Genomic DNA, 23754 nt, shown 5'->3' with positions numbered 1-23754 from the left:
AAAGAAGAAATCAAAATACTTCGTAGTATTATTGTAGCTATTCGACTCAGATTTCAATATAAACTATAAAGAGTATATAAATTTTTATAATTCAAAAACAAATGTACACAAGAAAATTATCTTAACCGTGCAATGCACGAGAGCTAACCTAGTTAGCAACAATATTGTCACCGCGGCCTGTTTACATTTGTTCGAGATTAAGAGCTAGACAACTCCCATGCGTCTCAGCGTCTGTGTGTCTTTATTGATAAATGTCTTGTTATATCTTATTGTAGGTTAGTATCATAAACTCTATAATTGTTGTGTGTAATGGTTGTTACGTATGGGGTAGGCTGGTCTGGATCAAGACTCAAGGCTTGTCCGCGACGCTATGCTTGTTTGTTCAAAACTACCTACAAATCTACAATTACACGTGGAATAAAAGTATGTCTCACACTCTCACTTAGCCAACGTTCAGGAGTGGCCCAAAGTGTTGAATTTCAATTGTGCCCCCAAAATCATAACCTTTATGTGGTTGCTCTATTGGGATAGATTACCTTGTGCTAGCCATCTAGCATATAGGAACATAATCCTAATTTCCAATTGCCTTTGTTGTCCCAATAATGAAGAGGATGCAAACCACATCTTCAGACACTCGGAGAGTGTCCTAGAGCTTTGGAGTCACAGTAATGAAGATGACTAATATGTACTCATTGGGTTTGCTAAGAAAGGTAGCAAGGCAAGAGGTGAAGGAAGCGGATCATGTAGCTAGGGGATGCTAGGAAAGTGAATTCGAAGCTCTATTACCGTGTCAAACCGGCTCAACACGAAAATACTACCTTCGAGCACTAGCACAAAATCATGAGCTTTGGTCCGGGCCACATTCTTTTTTGGGAAAAAGTTCAATAAACCACGTCAAATTGAGTGAAAAAAAAGCATAGACATGACGATTTGACACAACACAAGCGCCGCTTTTTTAGAACTTTTGGCATGGCTCGATCAGCACGTATAGGCTTAGACGTATAGGGCTCGGCTTGGTCCATGTCCAAGCAAGATAATGTAGATGCAACATTAATCTGATCAATAACATATTAACATTACATTAAACAATAAATGAAATGAAGAGAGTTGAAAAATCAGTCAAGAGTACAACACCCAAGCCTACAAGTTTACTAAACATTCCTAAATGCTAGAAATCCTGACACTGTAAATAATCAGAAAGGGTGACACGAGAGATGGGCTGACGCTGACGCCGATGATGATCATCCTTCTTTTTCTTGAATTGTTTGGATGTAATCTTCAACACCTTCTTCCACCCCTGAATCCATATTCAAATTTTCACCAATCAGATAATAAAAATTAAAAAGAAACACACAAACATCACAAGTATAACAACCTCTACTTGTACTCGATTTATCATCTTAACTTAACTTATGTGGACTTATTTTATCTGGATCTCTAATAAGCCTAACAGAACCTAATCAGAAGAAAAACCAAAGCAAAGAGTTTACCTTTTTTTGGGAAGGAGGAGACTGAAAACCAGAAGAATCATTCTTGTTGTTAAACTTCAACATCTTCATCTTCTTGTTTTGAACTCTGGCATTGAAATTGCAGCCAAAAGTGGAAATCTTGTTCTGAATTCGAGTAGACAAGGAGATTTTATCAAAAGAAAGGCGCCTGGGCCTATTGAAATCAGGAGACTTAGGGTTCAAACAGGAGTGAAAACGAGGGACCAAAGGGGACCAAATAGAGCTTTGAGAGTAGTCGAAATCAAAAGCCGAGTTGTCGGCGTATTTGCAAAGAAGTTCATTCGACATCGAAGCTTCTAAGTATTGAATTACTATTACCCCTTCTTCTTCTTCTTCTTTATCTTTCAACAATGCCCCTTCTTTTATTTCCTTTTCTTTTTCCATCTATTTTCTTTTGCTTTTTTTTTTTGGGTAGCCGTTGAATTGAATGAGGTAGAATTAGAAATTTACAAGTTGAAGTGGGGAAGATGAAGTACAGACAAACAGAGGTCGGTTGTTGAGGGTATGATAAAACTGCCAAACAGGGGAGTTTAGAGAGAAAGTTACCGTTACAATTTACAAATACGCCAAGAATGACTAGTAAATTAATACGGAGGAGTAAGGAGTTCTAGTCTAATTTTTAAAAGGGCGGTTTGCTCATCATCTACTCAGATTTAGTGTTTTGCTTTCCTAATATAGAAATCTCTACTTTTGCGTTTTTTTATATTAAAAAAAAAAACTTTTAAATGCACATAGCTTATTCGTATACCCACTTACTAAAAGTGGGTAGCTATTTCAAACGTAGGATCGATGTAAAATTACACTAAAATGTTTAAAGGTTATCCCAGTATAAGTAAAAGTTATATTTTTGTGCTAAAAAGTATTCCTTTAAAAATCACTCATAATGTATAAAGTTAGTCATATTTCCTTCTAAGGAGTTTATCCATAAAAATTACTTTCATAGTTAATCAAAACATGTTAAAAAAAATACAAAAAATTGAATAGAAGTTATCTAGATGTACAATAACTTATTTTAAAATGAGTGCGTGCAACACCTATCGGATTTGTTTTTTAATTATTTAAAAAGGGTTCATGAGAAAGACAAATAGTGAAACATTTTGAGTGAGGATGGGTATAATGGAAAAAGTGAAATACAAATAATGAGATACGGTAGACATTTATCAAATATAAAATTTTAATATTTTCTCACTTCATTTGTACTTTTCAATTGGAATCGGAGAGGGGATTAAGAAAAATAAAAAATTTAGTATGATTGGGATGTAAGAGTAATAATTAAAGTTAGAAGATTCTACTTTTATAATAAATGAAAGAGAGAGAAATGAACCAAGAAAGAAAGAAAGAAAGAAAGGAGAGATATTTTATTTAAAAAGTCATAAAATAAGGCAGGTGAATGAATTAAAAAAGGTGGTGGGGAAATTAATGAGAATAATTAGATAGGTAAGGGCATTTTGGTGAGAAAAAAAGAAAAGATTCACAATGAAAAGAACAAAAATAATGAAAATAATAAAAAGAACGTCACTTCGAAAAATGGGAACAAATTTCAGAAACAGAGGGACTATTAATGAACATTTGTAGCATATTCCGTACCACTTTAGAGGAGATTGTTGATTACTCTATGTCCCATAATACTCGTCCAAGTTTGACCGGCACAGAGTTTTAAGCAACTTAATTGACTTATTATTTTATTAGGTGGTAGTTGATAGTGGATTATTTTTTTTAGGAAATTTTGTGAAACACTACCTTTAAGTTTGGTGCTTTTGTAAATTACTACCTTATAAAAACTTTTTAAAATTTAACTACCTTATAAGTTTGGTTTGTTTGACTAACACTACCATTTGACGTTTTCCGTCGTGTATTTCTTATATTCTTTAAAATGCTCTCTTCAGTTGTCATTTTGTTCATTTGCCATATTTTATAGCCGTTGTAGTGGAGTTCAAAGACGGGAACATTAACGAAAAACGTCAAATGGTAGTGTTAGTCAAACAAACCAAACTTATACGGAGTAAGGTAGTAAAATATAATTTTCTTTCTAAAAGGTAGCAATTCACAAAACCACCAAACTTAAAGTAGTGTTTCACCAAATTTCCTTTTTGTTAATATAGTTAGTTGTAAATGTGTAATAAATGGGAGGGGTAGGGTTGGGTTTGGAGGGTTTGAATTTTTTAATGTTCTTTTAGGATTTAGGAATATTTGTGAATCCATTATTAAGTGAGAGAAATAATATACTCCCTATGTTCTTGTTTATTAGTCTTATTCCATATTTAAATGTTTTTTTTATTAGTTCCTTTTAGAATCTTTCCTTATTTGTTCAACAATTATTCATCTTTTACCCTTATATTACAAATGTAATTCTCTTTTCATCCCAATTAAATATGCAAGTGATCACTTTATTTTCTAATTTAACAACACAAAACACTACACCTACCTATATTTTTTTTATTTTTTCTTTCTCCAACAACATGGGTGAGATTTTTTAGAGATCCACATGCAATGAGTCATTTTAGTTGATTGTTTAATATTCTATAAGGGGATAATAAACAAGAACGGAGGGAGACATATTATTAGAAATATATAAATTATAGAAACAGAACGACTATAAGGGGCGACTTTATAAGAAAAGTGGAGCGAGCATTAAGGAACAGATGGAATATATACTGATATTGGTGTCTATAAAAGGTACGTGAAAATGCCCCCATTTTGAGTGAAAAGCAAGCAATACATGAATCAATGAGTTTCTATAAAATTTGGATGTATGGACTCTTGTTCAAGTAAGCACATATTCCAATCACCATTCTAAAGGAAGTGCACATTTTATTTTCTCTATAGCCTCAAATTGAAGTTCTCTATTAATTAAAGGACTGCCTTGGACTTCGAAACCATTGTGTTTACACTCCTTGTGTAGCTTAATTTGTTCTACCAAATTCGATTTCATGGCTGTCTTCTTAAGACCAAATCCAACTCCTCCTTGCAACCTAAAATTCATCGTTGTACTCACGTGCATATCCGTTTTCTCCCTCTTCAACGTTTCCGGTATGATTTTCTTTCATTTCTGTATTTTTCGTTTTCATTGATCATTATGTATATGCATAGAGATATAATAGTGTGTTACATATCTTTAGTAACTAGTGAGATATGAACCGAGGTCCTTGAGTTTTTACTAATGTAAGATTTTGTTATATTCACCTTATTTTTATCGGTTATTAAACAAAACTAGAAAAGACAAAAAAAACACTCCCAAAAAGCATACAGATCATACCATACCAAATTAGACCATATCATACCAAAAACTAGAAAAATCAGATCAGATTAGGTGAAGAGAACATCAGAACAAGACCTAAGTCGTCATGTTGGTTATTCTATCAAAGGACCACGTGGAAAAGACTGTCAACTTATCATTAGTGGTTTATGATAAGTGCGAACTGCAGATGACGTGGTGGTCTTGAACTACCTAAGAGAGTCCAGCCGAGAGTTTAACCTTATTACTAACATATTATGCTTTGATAAATTGGTTGTAGATGCTAGAATTACCCAAGAGAAATTCAAGCTAAGGGGAGGCTTGAAAGTTTCATACTACTACAATTCAGAAGCTGATACATTTGATCTCCCAACACTTGATGCATATGATGATACGTTGTTAGCACCTTCACCCTTATTAGCTCCGGCTCCTGTAAATTTAATCTCCAACCCACCAAATAATCCCCCTAGTCCAAGCCCATATGGAGTTTCTCCGATGCCGGAACCATCCTATCGGGGGCCCATCCGAGCCCCAACCAGTCCAGTTGTGCTTCATCCTGGGCCTTCTCAGCTAACACTACAGCCCACAGTTGCACCAAGTCACAGTTGGGGCCCAGACTATGCAGTTTGGTGTGTCGCTAGGCCCACAGTGCCTGAGACCATGCTCCAAAGGGCCATGGACTACGCATGCGGAAACGGGGCAGATTGTGGGTCGGTTCAGCCTAATGGGTCGTGCTTTGTGCCCAACACTTTAGTGGCCCATTCTTCCTATGCTTTTAATAGCTATTGGCAAAGGGTTAAGATTGCAGGTGGCACTTGTGATTTTGGTGGCACTGCTATGCTTATTACTGTCGATCCAAGTAAAATCTCAACTCTCAAATTAATTCAAATGATTTAATTCATGAAATTATAATTTATTTTGATTTTTGAAATAATATTTTTTGCAGGTTTTAATGGGTGCCATTTCATCTATAATTGATCAATACTTGATAACAAGCTAGGTGTGTACGTACTTATTATGAGTATGTTTATTTTTGTATGACAATATGCCAATAATTGAAATTGAAATATATTTTGTATATGTGAACAATGTCGATCATATTCGGTGTATTTTGATACTGTGCTACAACAATATGTTGGTTAGGTACTCACCTCCAAAAAAATTAAATTTTTATTTGTTCCGTAATATGCGAAATAATGTCGACTTCCCAATTAAGAAAATAATAACTTTCTTATGAGGCATCTGAAAAATGAGAAATGCGATTATTTTTGTACATGCCTTGTTCTCTGTTGTTGCCCTTTTACGCTAGTGCTTTTAAAATTTCCAATGAATGAAATACTCGTACTTGTTTGGATTCTTTGGAGTCGTATTCAATGATGATTATTTTTAAGAATTTATATCGTTCTATTCATGTTGCTTGGATGCAATCTGCCCCTAGCACCCTAAAAAATAATTTTGATGGCAATGTTCGCCATAACTTGGGTGCAGCATGCATGGGTCGTTATTAAGGATCACCTGGGGAAAAATATATTTTGCCTATTCTACAATTTGGGCTAAGCTCCCCCTTTCTTGCACAATAGTGCGCTCTAGATTGCTTATTATTGCCATTGAAAACAATATTCCACTTATTTTGATTGAAGGGGTAAACTTACTAACAATTCAAATTTTGCATCAACGTGCTCAATGTACGTGAAAAATATAGTTGCTTATGGATGACATTAAACATATGCTTCTTAATTTCGCCAATCACATTTCATGACACGTATACCAAAAAGCTAATTGTGCTGCAAATTATATTGCATCACCACATTACGAGCCACCAAAATAAATATCCTTTTATTGACAATACATTTTCTTATTTTGTTTCCTTAGATAAGTTAGGACATAATATTGAGAGAAAATATCCCAATTTTTGTACCATAAATACATTTTTCTAAGTGAAATTATTTTTATTTTTGTTTTGTTCAATAAAAGTAGCTATGTCCCTAAACCAAATACAAATTAAAGTAGAAGCTAACACAAAATCACAAATTCTTATTTACAAGTGGTGTACACTAAATGTTGTACATCGGGGTAAAATTAATTTGATATGCTTAAAAGTTACTCTTATATAGGTAAAACCGTAAAAGTTATTAATTTTTTAGTGATAAATTTTATCATTTTACTAAATAATATTTCTTCAAAATCGCTAAGAATGTATAAAATTAATTATTTAACCCTTTAAAATGTTTATTTGTCACTTATTTTTTACAACATAAAATTTTCAATTAAAAAATTGGGTAAAAGTTAGAAAAAACTGGATAAATATTATGCCTTGTACGTGCAAAACCTTTTGAAAAACAAACTTTCCTAAGTGAAGTGTGCGCTTAAGATGATATACAAAGTACTTTATATTATTTCGTTCATTAAATCGTTTTTCTTTTTTGTCGGGAATTCGTTCTTTAACTTGTTAAATGAGTATTTACACATAAATGATACGAAACATAAATTATACTTCCTCCGTCTCTTTTTGTTCTTTACGTTTGATATATTACACGCGTTTTAACAACTAATTAATGTGCATTGAGATTACTTTATTTTTTTATTTAAATAAGGAAAATTATGTTTTCACTTTTGTCAAAATTATTATATTGGGAAATTGAGAAAAATTTAATGTCCCAATGGAAAAGTTGTGAGGTTATGAACAATATAATTCATGCGGAAAAACCATAAAAGCCAGGAAACCAAATTAATTGCCACATAGTCAATTAGCATAATTCAGTATACATATTGTGTGATGCGTGCCTTTCCTAACTTCTCCCGAACTGAACAAGAACAAGTAAAGGACTCCAAGTGTCGTCCCTCTGTAGCAAGTCCACAACACGCCCGGATCCGCCTTAGATTCAACCGACTAGAATATTCTCTAAGGTTTTATGTGCACTCGAGAAACTCACAAATGTGATAGGCAAATATTAAATTCTCCCTTGAATGTGATGTCTAAATTGTGATCATGAACCACATATTTATAGGGTGGGAAATAGAGAATTGTAATCCTAGTAGGAATCAAATAACTAAACCTATTAGGATTCTAGTTACCTATTTCCATTAGAATTAAATTAAATGCCTAGAAGTTCAATTATTGTAGGATTATGAAAACGAACACTTAGGCCTAAGTCATGCATGTGCGGCATTGGGCCATGGCACGCAAGCCATGCTTGCCGCCCACGTTACCTTGCAAGCCACGCTGTTTGGCGCGTTGCAGGCCACGCATGTGTTAGGTTATGATACATATGAACAACATAAATCATGCGGAAAAACCTATATGCCAGGATTCAAATTAATTGCACATAACCAAATAATTAGTCTAGAATGCATACACTTTGTAGCGTGCCCTCCCTAGCTGCGCCCGAACCGAACAAGAACAAATCTTTAGGACTCCAAGTGTCGTCCCTCCGTAGATAGTCCACAGCACGTCCGGATCCGCCTTAAGATTGACCAACTAGAATCTCTCTTAAGGTACTAGTAATATTCGGCTGATATGGGGCAATAATATGACTGAATTTTGCTCTCAAAAAGTCACTTTGAATACTTGAAACTCGTCCATAAATTGTGAACCTAGGCCACATATTTATAGGGGTATGGAAAGGGAATTGGAATCCTATTAGGATACTAATTAGCTTAATTAGAATTTTATTAAAACTCTTATTAACTAATTTATCCATTAGGATTAGGAATTTAATCATTGAACGAATCCCATTAGATTTAGGATTTGTATCGGACACAAACACACGCATACGAGCATGGCGCTCAGCCCACGCAAGCCTTGCGGCCCACGCGAGCCTCGCAGCCCATGCGAGCAGCGCAGCTCGCAGCCTGTCGCGCGCGCGCCTTGGCCTGCTGGGCCTGGCGTGGCCTTGGCTGCCTTGTGTGGCGCGCTGGCTTGCTGGACGCGGGCCTGGCTTCGTGCTGGGCCTTCGTCTAGCAAGTCTCGTCCGATGCTAATTCGTACGACGCGCTTCCGATTAATTTCTCGATTCCGGAATTTATTTCTGATACGAACAATATTTAATATTTCCGATTCCGGAATTAATTTCCGTTTCGAACAAATATTTAATATTTCCGTTTCCGGAATTATTTTCCGATTCCAATAATATTTCTGATTCCGACAATATTTCCGTTTCCGGCAATATTTCAGATTCCGACAATATTTCCATTTCCGATAATATTTTCCGATACGTACCATGTTTCCGTTTCCGGCAACATCTACGACTTGGATAATATTTATATTTCCGATACGATCCATATTTTTGTTTCCGGCAATATCATCGTTTCCGGAGTATTCATTGTTTGCCTTTGACGATCTCAGCTCCCACTGAAACCAAGATCCGTCGATTCCGAATATCCATAGATGGAGTATTTAATGCCATTGAACACTTGATCCGTTTACGTACTATTTGTGTGACCCTACGAGTTCAGTCAAGAGTAAGCTGTAAATTAATATCATTATTTCCACTTGAACTGAAGCGGCCTCTAGCTAGGCATTCAGCTCATTTGATCTCACTGAATTATTAACTTGTTAATTAATACTAAATCGCAGTTATTAGACTTAACATTAAATGCATACTTGGACCTAGGGCATTATTTCCTTCAGTCTCCCACTTGTCCTTAGGGACAAGTGTGCATTTCTTAATTCATTTGTCGCTCGATGCTTGCTCTTGAACATAAGGTAAGAGTTGTCATCCTTATTATGTCCAGAGGTGTTTCTCGGTTTCAGAGTTCAACTGATCAAATAAACAGATAATCATAGCCTATGATTCATCTGAGCACGGACATGAATTTTACAGTTTCTAGCTCTCCGAGTGGCCTTGTACAACTTTTCAGCATCTCATCCCGATTTATGGGAGGACAATCCCAATCTTGCGATCTTGAGACTAGACTTCGTTTAATAGGTGATTACCTGAGCGTTTCCTTTATAGACTCATTTTATGGTGCGACGGTTGACAACGTCAAAGTAAGCAGTTCTCAAACAAGTAATCTCAAATCACTCAGGTAGTGAGGATTAGTTTCTAATAATTTCAATGAAATTTACTTATGACAGATTTTCATCTCTTACAGTAAAGTTTCATAGGTCTGTCCGATACTAGTCTTCCCAAAGTAAGTATCTATGCAAATGATTACGACATTGCCATGTCCACATAGTTCAAGAAACGGAACTACTAGTCATCTTGCATTCTAGTCGTCTAACATTTTCTATGCGTCCATCTTTATAGAAAACTCCGACCAGGGACCATTTTCAACTTTTGACATTCAAGTTCACTTGATAGACATTTCTTAGTCACAGGACTGGTCCTGACAGTCTATCTTGAATATATCGTCAAATAAAAGGGACTCATCATTTAATACTAAACCAAGATTAAATGGAATATGAAAATACATTTCATATATGATAAATGTTCAACCCCAATGTTTTACAACCATGGGCCTCAAACCCATCTTTAAAACAGTTCATGGAATTCAAAGCTATGCTTGATTTCCAGTGCTACAATGTGAGTGTTGCTTCTCACTTGTTGCATAGGTTTAGTTATCATGCTTTGCCAATCTTAATATCCTTTTCATCGAATGTTCTTCGAGATATGATGATAAGATCTTTTGAGTATGTTTTATTTTGTGATCTAGTCTTTCTTGTTACAATAGTGGTTCTACGCATTTTGCAATGAAGAACCATCAAGCCAACAAACATGTGATCTACCCAAGTTCAGTGAAGAACTCTTTAATATAAACAACCATGTTTTATTGCTTCTTAGGCAATAATTACTTCTACTTCAACTGTTTAGGTTGCCAGTGATGCTTTGTTTGGATTTACCTATCCAAGCAGTTCACAGATATGCGGAAGACTTTCCAACTGTATCTTAGAACATAGAAATTATTATTTTAATTTCCCACGCAACAATTCATGGTATCCAATCCATGTTGCCATTTCAAAACACGATGCTCTATAGCTCGTCCTTGCCAATGGTTAACTCTAAAGGGATCTTGCTTGATCCTTTACCAGTGTTTATGCGTGTATCATCAATACTTAGCATATGTTTATTTCCTTGAATCAAGAACTATTCCTATGTACCTTTTCAAGTACCATAAGTTTTTCTTGATCTCAATCTAGTTGATCTTTACTTAGACCAATAGAGATTGGTGTGTGTTCGTCATGCCTAAAGCAATGCGGTACATTTTTGGCGATCCTCATATTATATCATACATGATAAATTCTTTTGCAGAATAATTCCCAATTGAATTCTATTCATGTAACTTTAGCTCATCTAGTTTATGTAGATACTAATTCCAACTAAATTCTTTGACATATAATATAGGTTAAGAATCTCATTTAGACTCTTTGATTTTAACTTAGTAAATGCCTTATACATAGTTCAAACATTCACTATTTAGATTTATTCACATGGGTCGAATATCTCCAATGGAGTCTTTCGTGTTTGATTCAGTAAATGCCATTACTTAATCCAAAACAATTTCATAAGATCTTTGTAAATAGATCTTAATACCCAGTATGTTCTAAGTTTCTCCATGGTCCATCATTGATGAATAATTTCAAATCTAAGTCATTAGCATTTGAATGTTATTTCACAATAGAGAGATATGTGTGTGATACACATAGGACCAATTAAGTTTTCCGTACTCCCACTAAACTTCTTATATATCTATAAGAGTTATGTACATTTTATGAAACTAAAATACTTATTAGCTTCACTAAAATACGCTGGTTGGCGCGCTGCAGGCCACGCATGTGTTAGGTTATGATACATATGAACAACATAAATCATGCGGAAAAACCTATATGCCAGGATTCAAATTAATTGCACATAACCAAATAATTAGTCTAGAATGCATACACTTTGTAGCGTGCCCTCCCTAGCTGCGCCAGAACCGAACAAGAACAAGTCTTTAGGACTCCAAGTGTCGTCCCTCCGTAGATAGTCCACAGCACGTCCGGATCCGCCTTAAGATTGACCAACTAGAATCGCTCTTAAGGTACTAGTAATATTCGGCTGATATGGGGCAATAATATGATTGAATTTTTCTCTCAAAAAGTCACTTTGAATACTTGAAACCCGTCCATAAATTGTGAACCTAGGCCACATATTTATAGGGGTATGGAAAGGGAATTGGAATCCTATTAGGATACTAATTAGCTTAATTAGAATTTTATTAAAACTCTTATTAACTAATTTATCCATTAAGATTAGGAATTTAATCATTGAACGAATCCCATTAGATTTAGGATTTGTAACGGACACAAACACACGCATACGAGCATGGCGCTCAGCCCACGCAAGCCATGCGGCCCACGCGAGCCTCGCAGCCCATGCGAGCAGCGCAGCTCGCAGCTCGTCGCGCGCGCGCCTTGGCCTGCTGGGCCTGGCGTGGCCTTGGCTGCCTTGTGTGGCGCGCTGGCTTGCTGGACGCGGACCTGGCTTCGTGTTGGGCCTTCTTCTAGCAAGTCTCGTCTTATGCTAATCGTACGACGCGCTTCCGATTAATTTCCCGATTCCGGAATTTATTTCCGATACGAACAATATTTAATATTTCCGATTCCGGAATTAATTTTCGTTTCGAACAAATATTTAATATTTCCGTTTCAGGAATTATTTTCCGATTCCAATAATATTTCCGATTCCGACATTATTTCCGTTTCCGGCAATATTTCAGATTCCGGCAATATTTCCATTTCCGATAATATTTTCCGATACGTACCATGTTTCCATTTCCGGCAACATCTACGACTTGGATAATATTTATATTTCCAATACGATCCATATTTTCGTTTTCGGCAATATCATCGTTTCCGGAGTATTCATTGTTTGCCTTTGACGATCTCAGCTCCCACTGAAACCAAGATCCGTCGATTCCGAATATCCTTAGATGGAGTATTTAATGCCATTAAACACTTGATCCGTTTACGTACTATTTGTGTGACCCTACAGGTTCAGTCAAGAGTAAGATGTGGATTAATATCATTAATTCCACTTGAACTTAAGCGGCCTCTAGCTCGGCATTCAGCTCACTCGATCTCACTGAATTATTAACTTGTTAATTAATACTGAACCGCATTTATTAGACTTAACATTAAATGCATACTTGGACCAAGGGAATTATTTCCTTCACTATGGGCTTATCCCATAGCTGCTTGTCGTCAGCCCATCGCAAGCCTCGTTGCCTTTGCTAGGCGCTGGGCTTCGTGCTCGGTGTTGGCTCTGGGCCTTGTGCCTGGCGCTGATTCGTCGAGCTTGCGGGCCATGCTCGTCGAGTGATGGGCTGGCTCGCTTGCCGGCCTGTCGCTCGTCGAGCTTCTGATTCCGGAATTTTATTTTCTATTCGAACAATATTTACGTTTCCGATAATATTTCCGATTCCGATAATATTTTCCGATTTCGACAATATTTCCGATTCCGGTAATATTTCCGATTCCGACAATATTTCTATTTCCGATAATATTTTCCGATACGAACCATATTTCTGTTTCCGGCAATATCTTCGACTTGGATAATATTTATATTTCCGTCATGAACTATATTTTCTTTTCCGGTAATATCTTCATTTCCGGTAATACCCTTTCTTTGCCTTGTGATGATTCTAGCTCCCACTGAAACCAAGATCCATCATTTCCGAATGACCATAAATAGAGTACTTAATTCACTTAAATACTTTATCCGTTTACGTACTATTTGTGTGACCCTACGGGTTCAGTCAAGAGTAAGTCGTGGATTAATATTATCAAATCCACTCGAACTGAAGCGACCTCTAGCTTAGACATTCAGATCACTTGATCTCACTGAATTATTAACTTGTTAATAAATACTGTACCGCATTTATTAGATTTAACATTAAATGCAAACTTGGACCAAGGGCATTATTTCCTTTAGTCTCCCACTTGTCCTTAGGGACAAGTGTGCATTTCCTAATTCCTTTTTTGCTCTATGCCTGCTCATGAACATGAGGTAAGAGTAGTCATCCTTATTATGTCCAGAGGAATTTCTAAGTGTCAGAGTTCAACTGATCAAATAAACAGATAATCATAGCATATGATTCATCTAAGCACGACCATGCATTTTACAGTTTCTAGCTCTCCGAGTGGTCTTGTACAACTTTCGGCATCTCATCCCGATTTATGGGAGGACAATCCCAATCTTGTGATCTTGAGGTTAGACTTCGTTTGATAGGTGATTACCTGAGCGTTGCCGTTATAGTCTCCTTTTATGGTGCGACGCTTGACAGCGTCATAGTAACCAGTTCTCAAACAAGTAATCTCAAATCACTCAGGTATTGAGGATTAGTGTCTAATAATATAATGAAATTTACTTATGACAGATTTTCATCTCTTACAGTAGCGTTTCATAGGTCTGTCCGGTACTAATCTTCTCAAGTAAGTATCTATGCAAATGATTGCGACATTGCCATGTCCACATAGTTCAAGAAACAGAACTACTAGTCATCTTCCACTCTAGTCGTCTAGCATTTTCTATGCGTCCACATTTATAGAAAACTTCCGATCCGGGACCATTTTCAACTTTTGACATTCAAGTTCACTTGATCGACATTTCTTAGTCACAGGACTGGTCCTGATAGTCTATCTTGAATATATTATCAAATTGAAAGGACACATCATTTAATATTAAACCAAGATTAAATGGAATATGAAAATACATATCATATATGATAAAGGTTCAACCCCAATGTTTTACAACTATGGGACTCTTACCCATCTTTAAAACAATTAATGAAATTCAAAGCTTTGCTTGATTTCCAGTGCCACAATATGAGTGTTGCTTCTCACTTGTTGCATAGGTTTAGTTATCATGCTTTGCCAATCTTAATATCCCTTTTATCAAATGTCTTTCGAGATAGGATGATAACATATTTTGAGTTTGTTTATTATGTGATCTAGTCTTTCTTACTTCAATAGTGGTTCTACACATTTTGCAATGAAGAACCATCAAGTCAGCAAACATGTGATCCACCCAAGTTCAGTGAAGAACTCTTTAGCATAAACAACTCTGTTTCATTGCTTCTTAGGAAATAAGTATTGTACTTCAAATGTATAGGTTGCTAGTGATGCTTTGTTTGGATTTGCTTATCCAAGCAGTTCACGGATACGTGGAATACGTTATGGATTTATCTTAGAACATAGAAATGAATATTAATTTCCCACACAACAACTCATGGTCTTTAATCCATGTCACCGTTTTAAAACACGATGTTCTATAGCTTGTCCTTGCTAGTGGTTAACTCCAAAGAGATCTTGCTTGATCCTTTGCTAGTATTTATGCGTGTAGCATCAATATTTAGCATATCTTTATTTCCTTGAATCAAGAACAATTCATATTTACCTTTTCAAGTACCATAGGATTTTCTTGGTCTCAATCTAGTTGATCTTTACTTAGATCAATAGAGATTGGTATGTGTTCGTCATGCCTAAAGCCATACGATACATTTTTGGCGATCCTCATCTTATATCATACATGATAAATTCTTTTGCAGAATAATTCCCAATTGAATTCTATCCATGTAACTTTAGCTCATTCTGTTTCAGTAGATATTGAATCCAGCCAAATTCTTTGACATATAATATAGGTTAAGAATCTCATTTAGACTCTTTGATGTTTAACTTAGTAAATGCTTATACATAGTTCAAACATCTATTACTTAGATTTATTCACATGGGTCGAATATTTCCTATGGAGTCTTTCGTGTTTGATTTAGTAAATGTCATTACTTAATCCAAAACAATATTCTAAGATCTTTGAAAATAGATCTTAATACCCAGTATGTACTAAGTTTCGCCTTAGTCCATCATTGATCAATAATTTCAAATCTAAGTCATTAGCATTTGAATGTTGTTTCTGTCAGGTTATGATACATATGAACAACATAAATCATGCGGAAAAACCTATATGCCAGGATTCAAATTAATTGAACATAATCAAATAATTAGTCTAGGAAAGTGTCGTACCTCCGTAGAAAGTCCACAGCACGTCCGGATCCGCCTAAAGATTGACCAACTAGAATAGCCCTTAAGGTACTTAAGATTTTCGGCTAATATGGGCAATTATACTTGAAAACTCGTCCATAAATTGTGAACCTAGGCACATATTTATAGGGGTATGGAAAGGGAATTGGAATCCTATTAGGATACTAATTAGTTTAGTTAGAATTTTATTAAAACTCTTTTAAACTAATTCTATCTATTAGGATTAGGAATTAATCAATGAATGAATCCCATTAGCTTTAGGATTCGTATAGAACACAAACGCAGACGAGCAGGAGCATGCCGCACAGCCCACGCAAGCCTTGCGGCCCACGCGAGCAGCGCAACTCGCATCCCACATGTGCGCGCGCGCCTTGGCCTTGCTGGGCGTGGCCTTGGCTACATTGTGTTGGGCGCTTGGGCTTGCTGGACGCGGGCCTGGCTTCGTGCTGGGCCTTCGTCTAGCAAGTCTCGTCCGATGCTAATTCGTACGACGCGCTTCCGATTAATTTCCCGATTCCGGAATTCATTTCCGATACGAACAATATTTAACATTTCCGATTCCGGAATTAATTTCCGTTTCGAACAAATATTTAATATTTCCGTTTCCGGAATTATTTTCCGATTCCAATAATATTTCCGATTCCAACAATATTTCCGTTTCCGGCAATATTTTAGATTCCAGCAATATTTCCATTTCCGATAATATTTTCCGATACGTACCATGTTTCCGTTTCCGGCAACATCTACGACTTGGATAATATTTATATTTCCGATACAATCCATATTTCTGTTTCCGGCAATATCATCGTTTCCGGAGTATTCATTGTTTGCCTTTGACGATCTTAGCTCCCACTGAAACCAAGATCCGTCGATTCCGAATATCCATAGATGGAGTATTTAATGCCATTAAATACTTGATCCGTTTACGTACTATTTGTATGACCCTACGGGTTCAGTCAAGAGTAAGTTGTGGATTAATATCATTACTTTCACTTGAACTGAAGCGGTCTCTAGCTAGGCATTCACCTCACTTGATCTCATTAAATTATTAACTTGTTAATTAATACTGAACCGCATTTATTAGACTTCACATTAAATGCATACTTGGACCAAGGGAATTATTTCCTTCAGTCTCCCACTTGTCCTTAGGGACAAGTGTGCATTTCTTAATTCATTTGTCACTCGATGCTTGCTCTTGAACATAAGGTAAGAGTTGTCATCCTTATTATGTCCAGAGGTGTTTCTCGGTTTCAGAGTTTAACTGATCAAGTAAACAGATAATCATAGCCTATGATTCATCTGAGCACGACCATGCATTTTACAGTTTCTAGCTCTCCGAGTGGCCTTGTACAACTTTTAGCATCTCATCTCGATTTATGGGAGGAAAATCCCAATCTTGCGATCTTGAGATTAGACTTCGTTTGATAGGTGATTACCTGAGTGTTGCCTTTATAGACTCCTTTTACGGTGCGACGGTTGACAACATCAAAGTAAGCAGTTCTCAAACAAGTAATCTCAAATCACTCAGGTATTGAGGATTAGTGTCTAATAATTTTAATGAAATTTACTTATGACAGATTTTCATCTCTTACAGTAAAGTTTCATAGGTCTGTCCGATACTAGTCTTCCCAAAGTAAGTATCTATGCAAATGATTACGACATTGCCATGTCCACATAGTTCAAGAAACAGAACTACTAGTCATCTTGCATTCTAGTCGTCCAACATTTTCTATGCGTCCATCTTTATAGAAAACTCAGACCAGGGACCATTTTCAACTTTTGACATTCAAGTTCACTTGATAGACATTTCTTAATCACAGGACTGGTCCTGACAGTCTATATTGAATATATCGTCAAATTGAAGGGACTCATCATTTTAATAAACCACAAATTAAATGGAAAAATGAATTCTATTCATTTATTGTGAATGATTAACCAATAATGTTTTACAAAGTACTAAACTCTAAAACTTTAAAACATTAAACAAGGACATCAAAGCATTCTCCAATATGCTTGATTCCCATAGCTGCAGTGTGCGAGTTGTGCTTCGCCTGCGGCAGAGGTTTAGTTAATGGATCTGAGATGTTTTTCATCAGTTCCAATCTTGCTTATCTCGACTTCTTTTCTTTCAACGTACTCTCGTAGAAGGTGAAATCTACGAAGTACATGCTTGACTCTCTGGTGGTGTCTAGGCTCCTTTGCCTGTGCAATAGCTCCATTATTATCACAATACAGAGCTATTGGTCCTTTAATGGAGGGGACTACACCAAGTTCACCTATGAACTTCCTTAGCCATATAGCTTCCTTTGCTGCTTCATGTGCAGCAATCTACTCCGCTTCAGTTGTAGAATCCGCAATGGTGCTTTGCTTAGCACTTGTCCAACTTACTACACCTCCGTTGAGGCAGAAGACAAACCCAGACTGTGATCTGAAATCATCTTTGTCGGTTTGGAAACTTGCGTCCGTATAGCCTTTAACAATTAATTCATCATCTCCACCATAGACCAGGAAATCATCTTTGTGCCTTTTCAGGTACTTCAGAATATTCTTGGCAGCAGTCCAATGTGCCTCTCCTGGGTCTGACTGGTATCTGCTCGTAGCACTGAGTGCATACGCAACATCCGGGCGTGTACATATCATAGCATACATTATTGAACCAATCAATGACGCGTATGGAATCCCATTCATTCGTCTACGCTCATCAAGTGTTTTTGGGCATTGAGTCTTGCTTAGAGTCATTCCATGAGACATGGGTAGGTAGCCTCGCTTGGAGTCTGCCATCTTGAACCTTTCAAGCACCTTATTGATATAAGTGCTTTGACGAAGTCCAATCATCTTCTTAGATCTATCTCTGTAAATCTTAATGCCCGGTATGTACTGTGCTTCTCCTAGATCCTTCTTTGAAAAACATTTCCCAAGCCAAATCTTGACAGAGTTCAACATAGGAATGTCATTTCCGATAAGTAATATATCGTCGACATATAATAATAGAAAAGCAATTTTTCTCCCACTGACCTTCTTGTATACACAAGATTCGTCTGCGTTCTTGATGAAACCAAAGTCACTGACTGCTTCATCAAAACGTATATTCCAGCTCCTTGATGCTTGCTTCAATCCGTAGATTGATTTCTTAAGCTTGCATACCTTTTTAGCATTCTTTGGATCCTCAAAACCCTCAGGCTGTGTCATAAACACAGTTTCGGTTAAAACGCCGTTTAAGAAAGCGGTTTTGACATCCATCTGCCATATTTCGTAATCGTAATATGCAGCGATTGCTAACATTATCCGAATAGACTTTAGCATTGCAACTGGTGAAAAGGTTTCATCGTAATCCACACCGTGGACTTGCCTGTAACCTTTTGCAACCAATCTAGCTTTGAAAACTTCAAGTTTCCCATCCTTGTCCTTTTTCAGTTTGAAAACCCATTTGCTTCCTATGGCTTGGTAGCCATCTGGCAAATCGACCAAATCCCAAACTTGGTTTTTAGACATGGAGTCTAATTCAGATTGCATGGCTTCTTGCCATTGCTTGGAGCTAGGGCTCGTCATAGCTTGTTTGTAAGTCGCAGGTTCATCACTTTCAAGTAATAGAACGTCATAGCTCTCGTTCGTCAAAATACCTAAGTACCTTTCCGGTTCAGATCTATATCTTTGCGATCTACGCGGGGTAACATTTCTAGATTGACCATGATTCTCACCAGATTCTTCTAAAGATCTCTGAGTTTCATCCTGAATGTCATCTTGAGCATTCTCTAGAGTTTGTTGTTCGACTCGAATTTCTTCGAGGTCTACTTTTCTCCCACTTGTCATTTTGGAAATGTGATCCTTTTCCAAAAAGATACCATCTCGAGCAACAAACACCTTGTTCTCAGATGTATTGTAGAAGTAATACCCCTTTGTTTCCTTTGGGTAGCCCACAAGGATACATTTGTCAGATTTTGGATGAAGTTTGTCTGAAATTAATCGTTTGACGTATACTTCACATCCCCAAATCTTAAGAAAAGACACTTTTGGAGGCTTTCCAAACCATAACTCATATGGAGTCTTTTCAACAGCTTTAGACGGAGCTCTATTTATAGTGAGTGCTGCTGTATTTAGTGCATGTCCCCAAAATTCTATTGGAAGTTCGGCCTGACCCATCATTGATCTAACCATGTCAAGCAAGGTTCTGTTCCTCCGTTCCGACACACCGTTCCATTGTGGTGTTCTAGGAGGAGTCAATTCTGATAGAATTCCACATTCTTTCAGATGGTCATCAAATTCATAGCTCAGATATTCACCGCCTCTGTCAGACCGCAGTGCCTTAATCTTCTTGCCTAATTGATTCTCTACTTCACTCTGAAATTCCTTGAATTTGTCAAAGGATTCAGACTTATGCTTCATTAGGTAGACATAACCATATCTACTGAAGTCATCAGTGAAAGTGATAAAGTAGCTGAAACCACCTCTAGCATTTATACTCATTGGTCCACATACATCTGTATGGATTAAACCCAATAGTTCAGTTGCTCTTTCTCCAACTTTAGAGAAAGGTTGCTTTGTCATTTTGCCAAGTAAACATGATTCGCACTTACCATAATCCTCTAAGTCAAATGGTTCTAGAATTCCTTCCTTTTGAAGTCTTTCTATGCGTTTCAAGTTAATATGGCCTATTTGACAATACCACAGATAGGTGAGATCTAAATCATCCTTTTTGGCCTTTTTGGTATTTATGTTATAAACTTGTTTGTCGTGATCTAATAAATAAAGTCCATTGACTAATCTAGCAGATCCATAAAACATCTCTTTAAAATAAAACGAACAACATACTCCTTTTCTTCCAGCATAAGAACTATTTGCAAGTTCCTTTGCAAGTCAAGGAAGTTTTTCCCGTTCAACTTCTCCTTTTCGAGAATTGATCGAATGTTGAATGAATTGTTGTTTTCCATAGTTAAAACTACAATTGAAAAAGAATAAACAAATAAATAATCATTCACAGTTTCTCTTAATAAACTCAAATTCTAGCATACATGCATAATTTAATGTTCATTAAGCATTTTATTCAAGTTATGTGTTCCGGCAGGTGTGAATAAAATGACTCCAAGACCCTTAAATCATTGAAGAATTAAGCACATTATGTATTTTGACTCAATTCTAAAATATTTTAGGTAAGCAAAAGCCTTTTGCTAATAGTCTAGAAACTACTCTCGGTTGATAGGTACGTCTAAGAACTTATTAGGTAAACCTATCTTATTTGCCACGACATAAAAGGACTCCTTACTTATATCGTTGAGTTTCACCAAAACTAACATGTACTCACAATTATTTGTGTACCTTACCCCTTTAGAATCAATAAGTAACACCACGCTATGGCGGAAAAATATTACTAAGATTGATGTAAAGGTTATCCAAGTAAGTGTTATTTTGGCATGACACCTTTTAACTCAATTTTTAAGTTTGGAACTTAAGGATCTTACTATGTTGGTTAGATTTTAAGTGAACTAAAATCCTCAATCATGCAACATAGTTAAGCCATAATCTGATGAAGGAAATGATGCCCTTGGTCCAAGTATGCATTTAATGGTAAGTCTAATAAATGCGGTTCAGTATTAATTATACAAGTTAATAATTCAGTGAGATCAAGTGAACTGTATGCCTAGCTAGAGGCCGCTTCAGTTCAAGTGGATTAATGATATTAATCCACAGCTTACTCTTGACTGAACCCGTAGGGTCACACAAATAGTACGTAAACGGATCAAATGGCATTAAATACTCCATCTATGGATATTCGGAATCGACGGATATTGGTTTCAGTGGGAGCTAAGATCGTCAAAGGCAAATAAATGAATACTCCGCAAACGATGATATTGCCGGAAACGGAAATATGGATCGTATCGGAAATATAAATATTATCCAAGTCGTAGATGTTGCCGGAAACGGAAACATGGTACGTATCGGAAAATATTATCGGAAATGGAAATATTGCCGGAATCTGAAATATTGCCGGAAACGGAAATATTGTCGAAATCGGAAATATTATCGGAATCGGAAAATAATTCCGGAAACGGAAATATTAAATATTCTTTCGAAACGGAAATTAATTCCGGAATCGGAAATGTTAAATATTCTTCGTATCGGAAAAGAATTCCGGAATCGGGAAATTAATCGGATGCGCGTCGTACGAATTAGCATCGGACGAGCTTGCTAGGCGAAGGCCCAGCGCGAAGCCAAGCCCACGTCCAGCAAGCCTAGCGCGCCTCGCAGCAGCCCAAGGCCACGCCAGGCCCAGCGCAAGGCCAGGCCCAGCGCGCCAAGGATGCGTGCACAATAGCGCGAGCAAGGCCAGCAGGCGCGCCCCCCTCGTGGGCTGCGAGCACTTGCTGGGCCTAGGCTCAGCGCGCGCGCGCGCATGGCGCCCCTCGTGGGCTGCTGTGCGTGCGTGTGTGTGTGTGTGCTTGCGTATGAAACCTAAATCGTGTAGGATTCGTTTAATGATTAAATTCCTATTCCTAATGGATAAATTAATTAATAGAGTTTTAATTAGATTCTAGTTAATTAATTCGTTTCCTAGTAGGATTCCAATACCTTTTCCATACCCCTATAAATAAGTGATTAATGCTCACAATTTATAACGAGTTTTTAAGTATTCAAAAAGAGAGAATTTTTGAGAAAAAAAAAATTCAGTCATCTATTTGCCCCATATTGCCGAAAATTTGTAGTACCTTATGGGTGATTCTACTTAGTCAAGCTTAAGGCGGATCCAGACGTGTTGTGGACTTTCTACGGAGGGACGACACTTGGAGTCCTAAAGACTTGTTCTTGTTCGGTTCGGGCGCAGCAAGGGAGGGCACGCTACAAAGAGTATGCATCCTAATTATTCTAATTGTTATGTGGCAATTAATTTGGATTTCTGGCTTTAATGGTTTTTCCGCATGATTTATATTCAGTTATATGTATCATAACCTAACAGTGGTATCACGAGCCTCTAATTAATTCCATAATAATTAGTTAACATGGTTAAATTTTATAAATTTGCAAGGAATTAAAGGGGTGATCAATTTTCGTAATTGTAATTAATTGCAAATTTGCGTTTATTTAATTATATGTACGCAGTGTTTCGGCAGTTTCTTCGTTACTCAACGAAATCGAGTGATTTTTGTGTCAATTCTGCATGTAAAAGACATTCTAAAATTTTGACAAAAGTATTATTTTTCGGCCGATCCCAGAATTCCCAAATTCGAAGCCTAACTATGACTTTTTGGAGGTTTTAGTTTTTCGAATGCAAAGTTTGTAATTTTAAGATGTTAAATTTAAATATTTGCGATTGTTGTTGTTAAATCTTGAATTCTTTATTAACCTACTGTATATGTTTAACAAATTTTAATGCCTAATCTTGTTAATTATACAACCTAATTTGTAATTTTAATTAATTTGTTGAAATTCGAATAATTTAGAATTGATTTGATTTTCATAATTAAATGACGATTTAATTAGGTATTCATGATTAAAAACCACCATAAAAAAAATTTAATTTATGATAAATTTTAAATTTTTATGACCTAGATTTGAATCCATGATAATTGGAAATTAATTGAATAATAAATTTTCGATTTTTCGCCCTAAAATTATGAAATTAATATGATTTATTAATTTGTCATTAATTTTGAATTAAAAAGTTTTAATTTTTATGAAATTCACTCATAATTGTTGCACGCACAAAGAAAATGACGCTACGTGTTACCCTTAAGGGGTGTTGTATAGTGCGGGCACGCGACGACGAGTAAGGGAGCTCGTCGCGCGTGCGGTACGAATGCAGCGAGCAACAAGCGATGGCGCGCGCCCGAAGCAAAGGTGCTGGTCGTGTGTGCTGCGCGTGGGTGATGGGCGATGGGCAATGGCGTGTGCCAGGCGAGCAGTCGCGTGTGGGCAGCGAGCGTGCTGCGCCACAGCGCGCGTTGCCTCGCCCAGTGAAGCGACCAGACGCGTCGAGTGAGGCAGGCTGCGCGCAGCGTGGC

General features: G+C 36.8%; 2 protein-coding genes across 2 annotated transcripts; one reads left to right on the top strand and one right to left on the bottom strand.

Annotated features, from left to right (window-relative positions):
• Positions 1–1056: 1056 nt before the first annotated feature.
• Positions 1057–2056, bottom strand: LOC110799060 (uncharacterized). Its single transcript, XM_022004260.2, has 2 exons — positions 1491–2056; positions 1057–1297 (listed from the first exon to the last, which is right to left on the bottom strand). Exons 1-2 carry the CDS (start codon positions 1890–1892, stop codon positions 1169–1171), a joined length of 531 nt encoding a protein of 176 aa, XP_021859952.1. The 5' UTR covers positions 1893–2056; the 3' UTR covers positions 1057–1168.
• A 1661-nt stretch (positions 2057–3717) lies between these two features.
• On the top strand, positions 3718–6016 carry LOC110799059 (major pollen allergen Ole e 10). The gene is made up of 3 exons (XM_022004259.2): positions 3718–4538; positions 5024–5602; positions 5690–6016. Exons 1-3 carry the CDS (start codon positions 4439–4441, stop codon positions 5719–5721), a joined length of 711 nt encoding a protein of 236 aa, XP_021859951.1. The 5' UTR covers positions 3718–4438; the 3' UTR covers positions 5722–6016.
• The last annotated feature ends 17738 nt before the right edge of the window (positions 6017–23754 follow it).

Source organism: Spinacia oleracea, chromosome 3 (genome assembly GCF_020520425.1).
Source record: "Spinacia oleracea cultivar Varoflay chromosome 3, BTI_SOV_V1, whole genome shotgun sequence".
Classification (NCBI taxonomy): Eukaryota; Viridiplantae; Streptophyta; class Magnoliopsida; order Caryophyllales; family Amaranthaceae; genus Spinacia; species Spinacia oleracea.
This window is presented reverse-complemented; position numbering and strand designations above follow the sequence as displayed.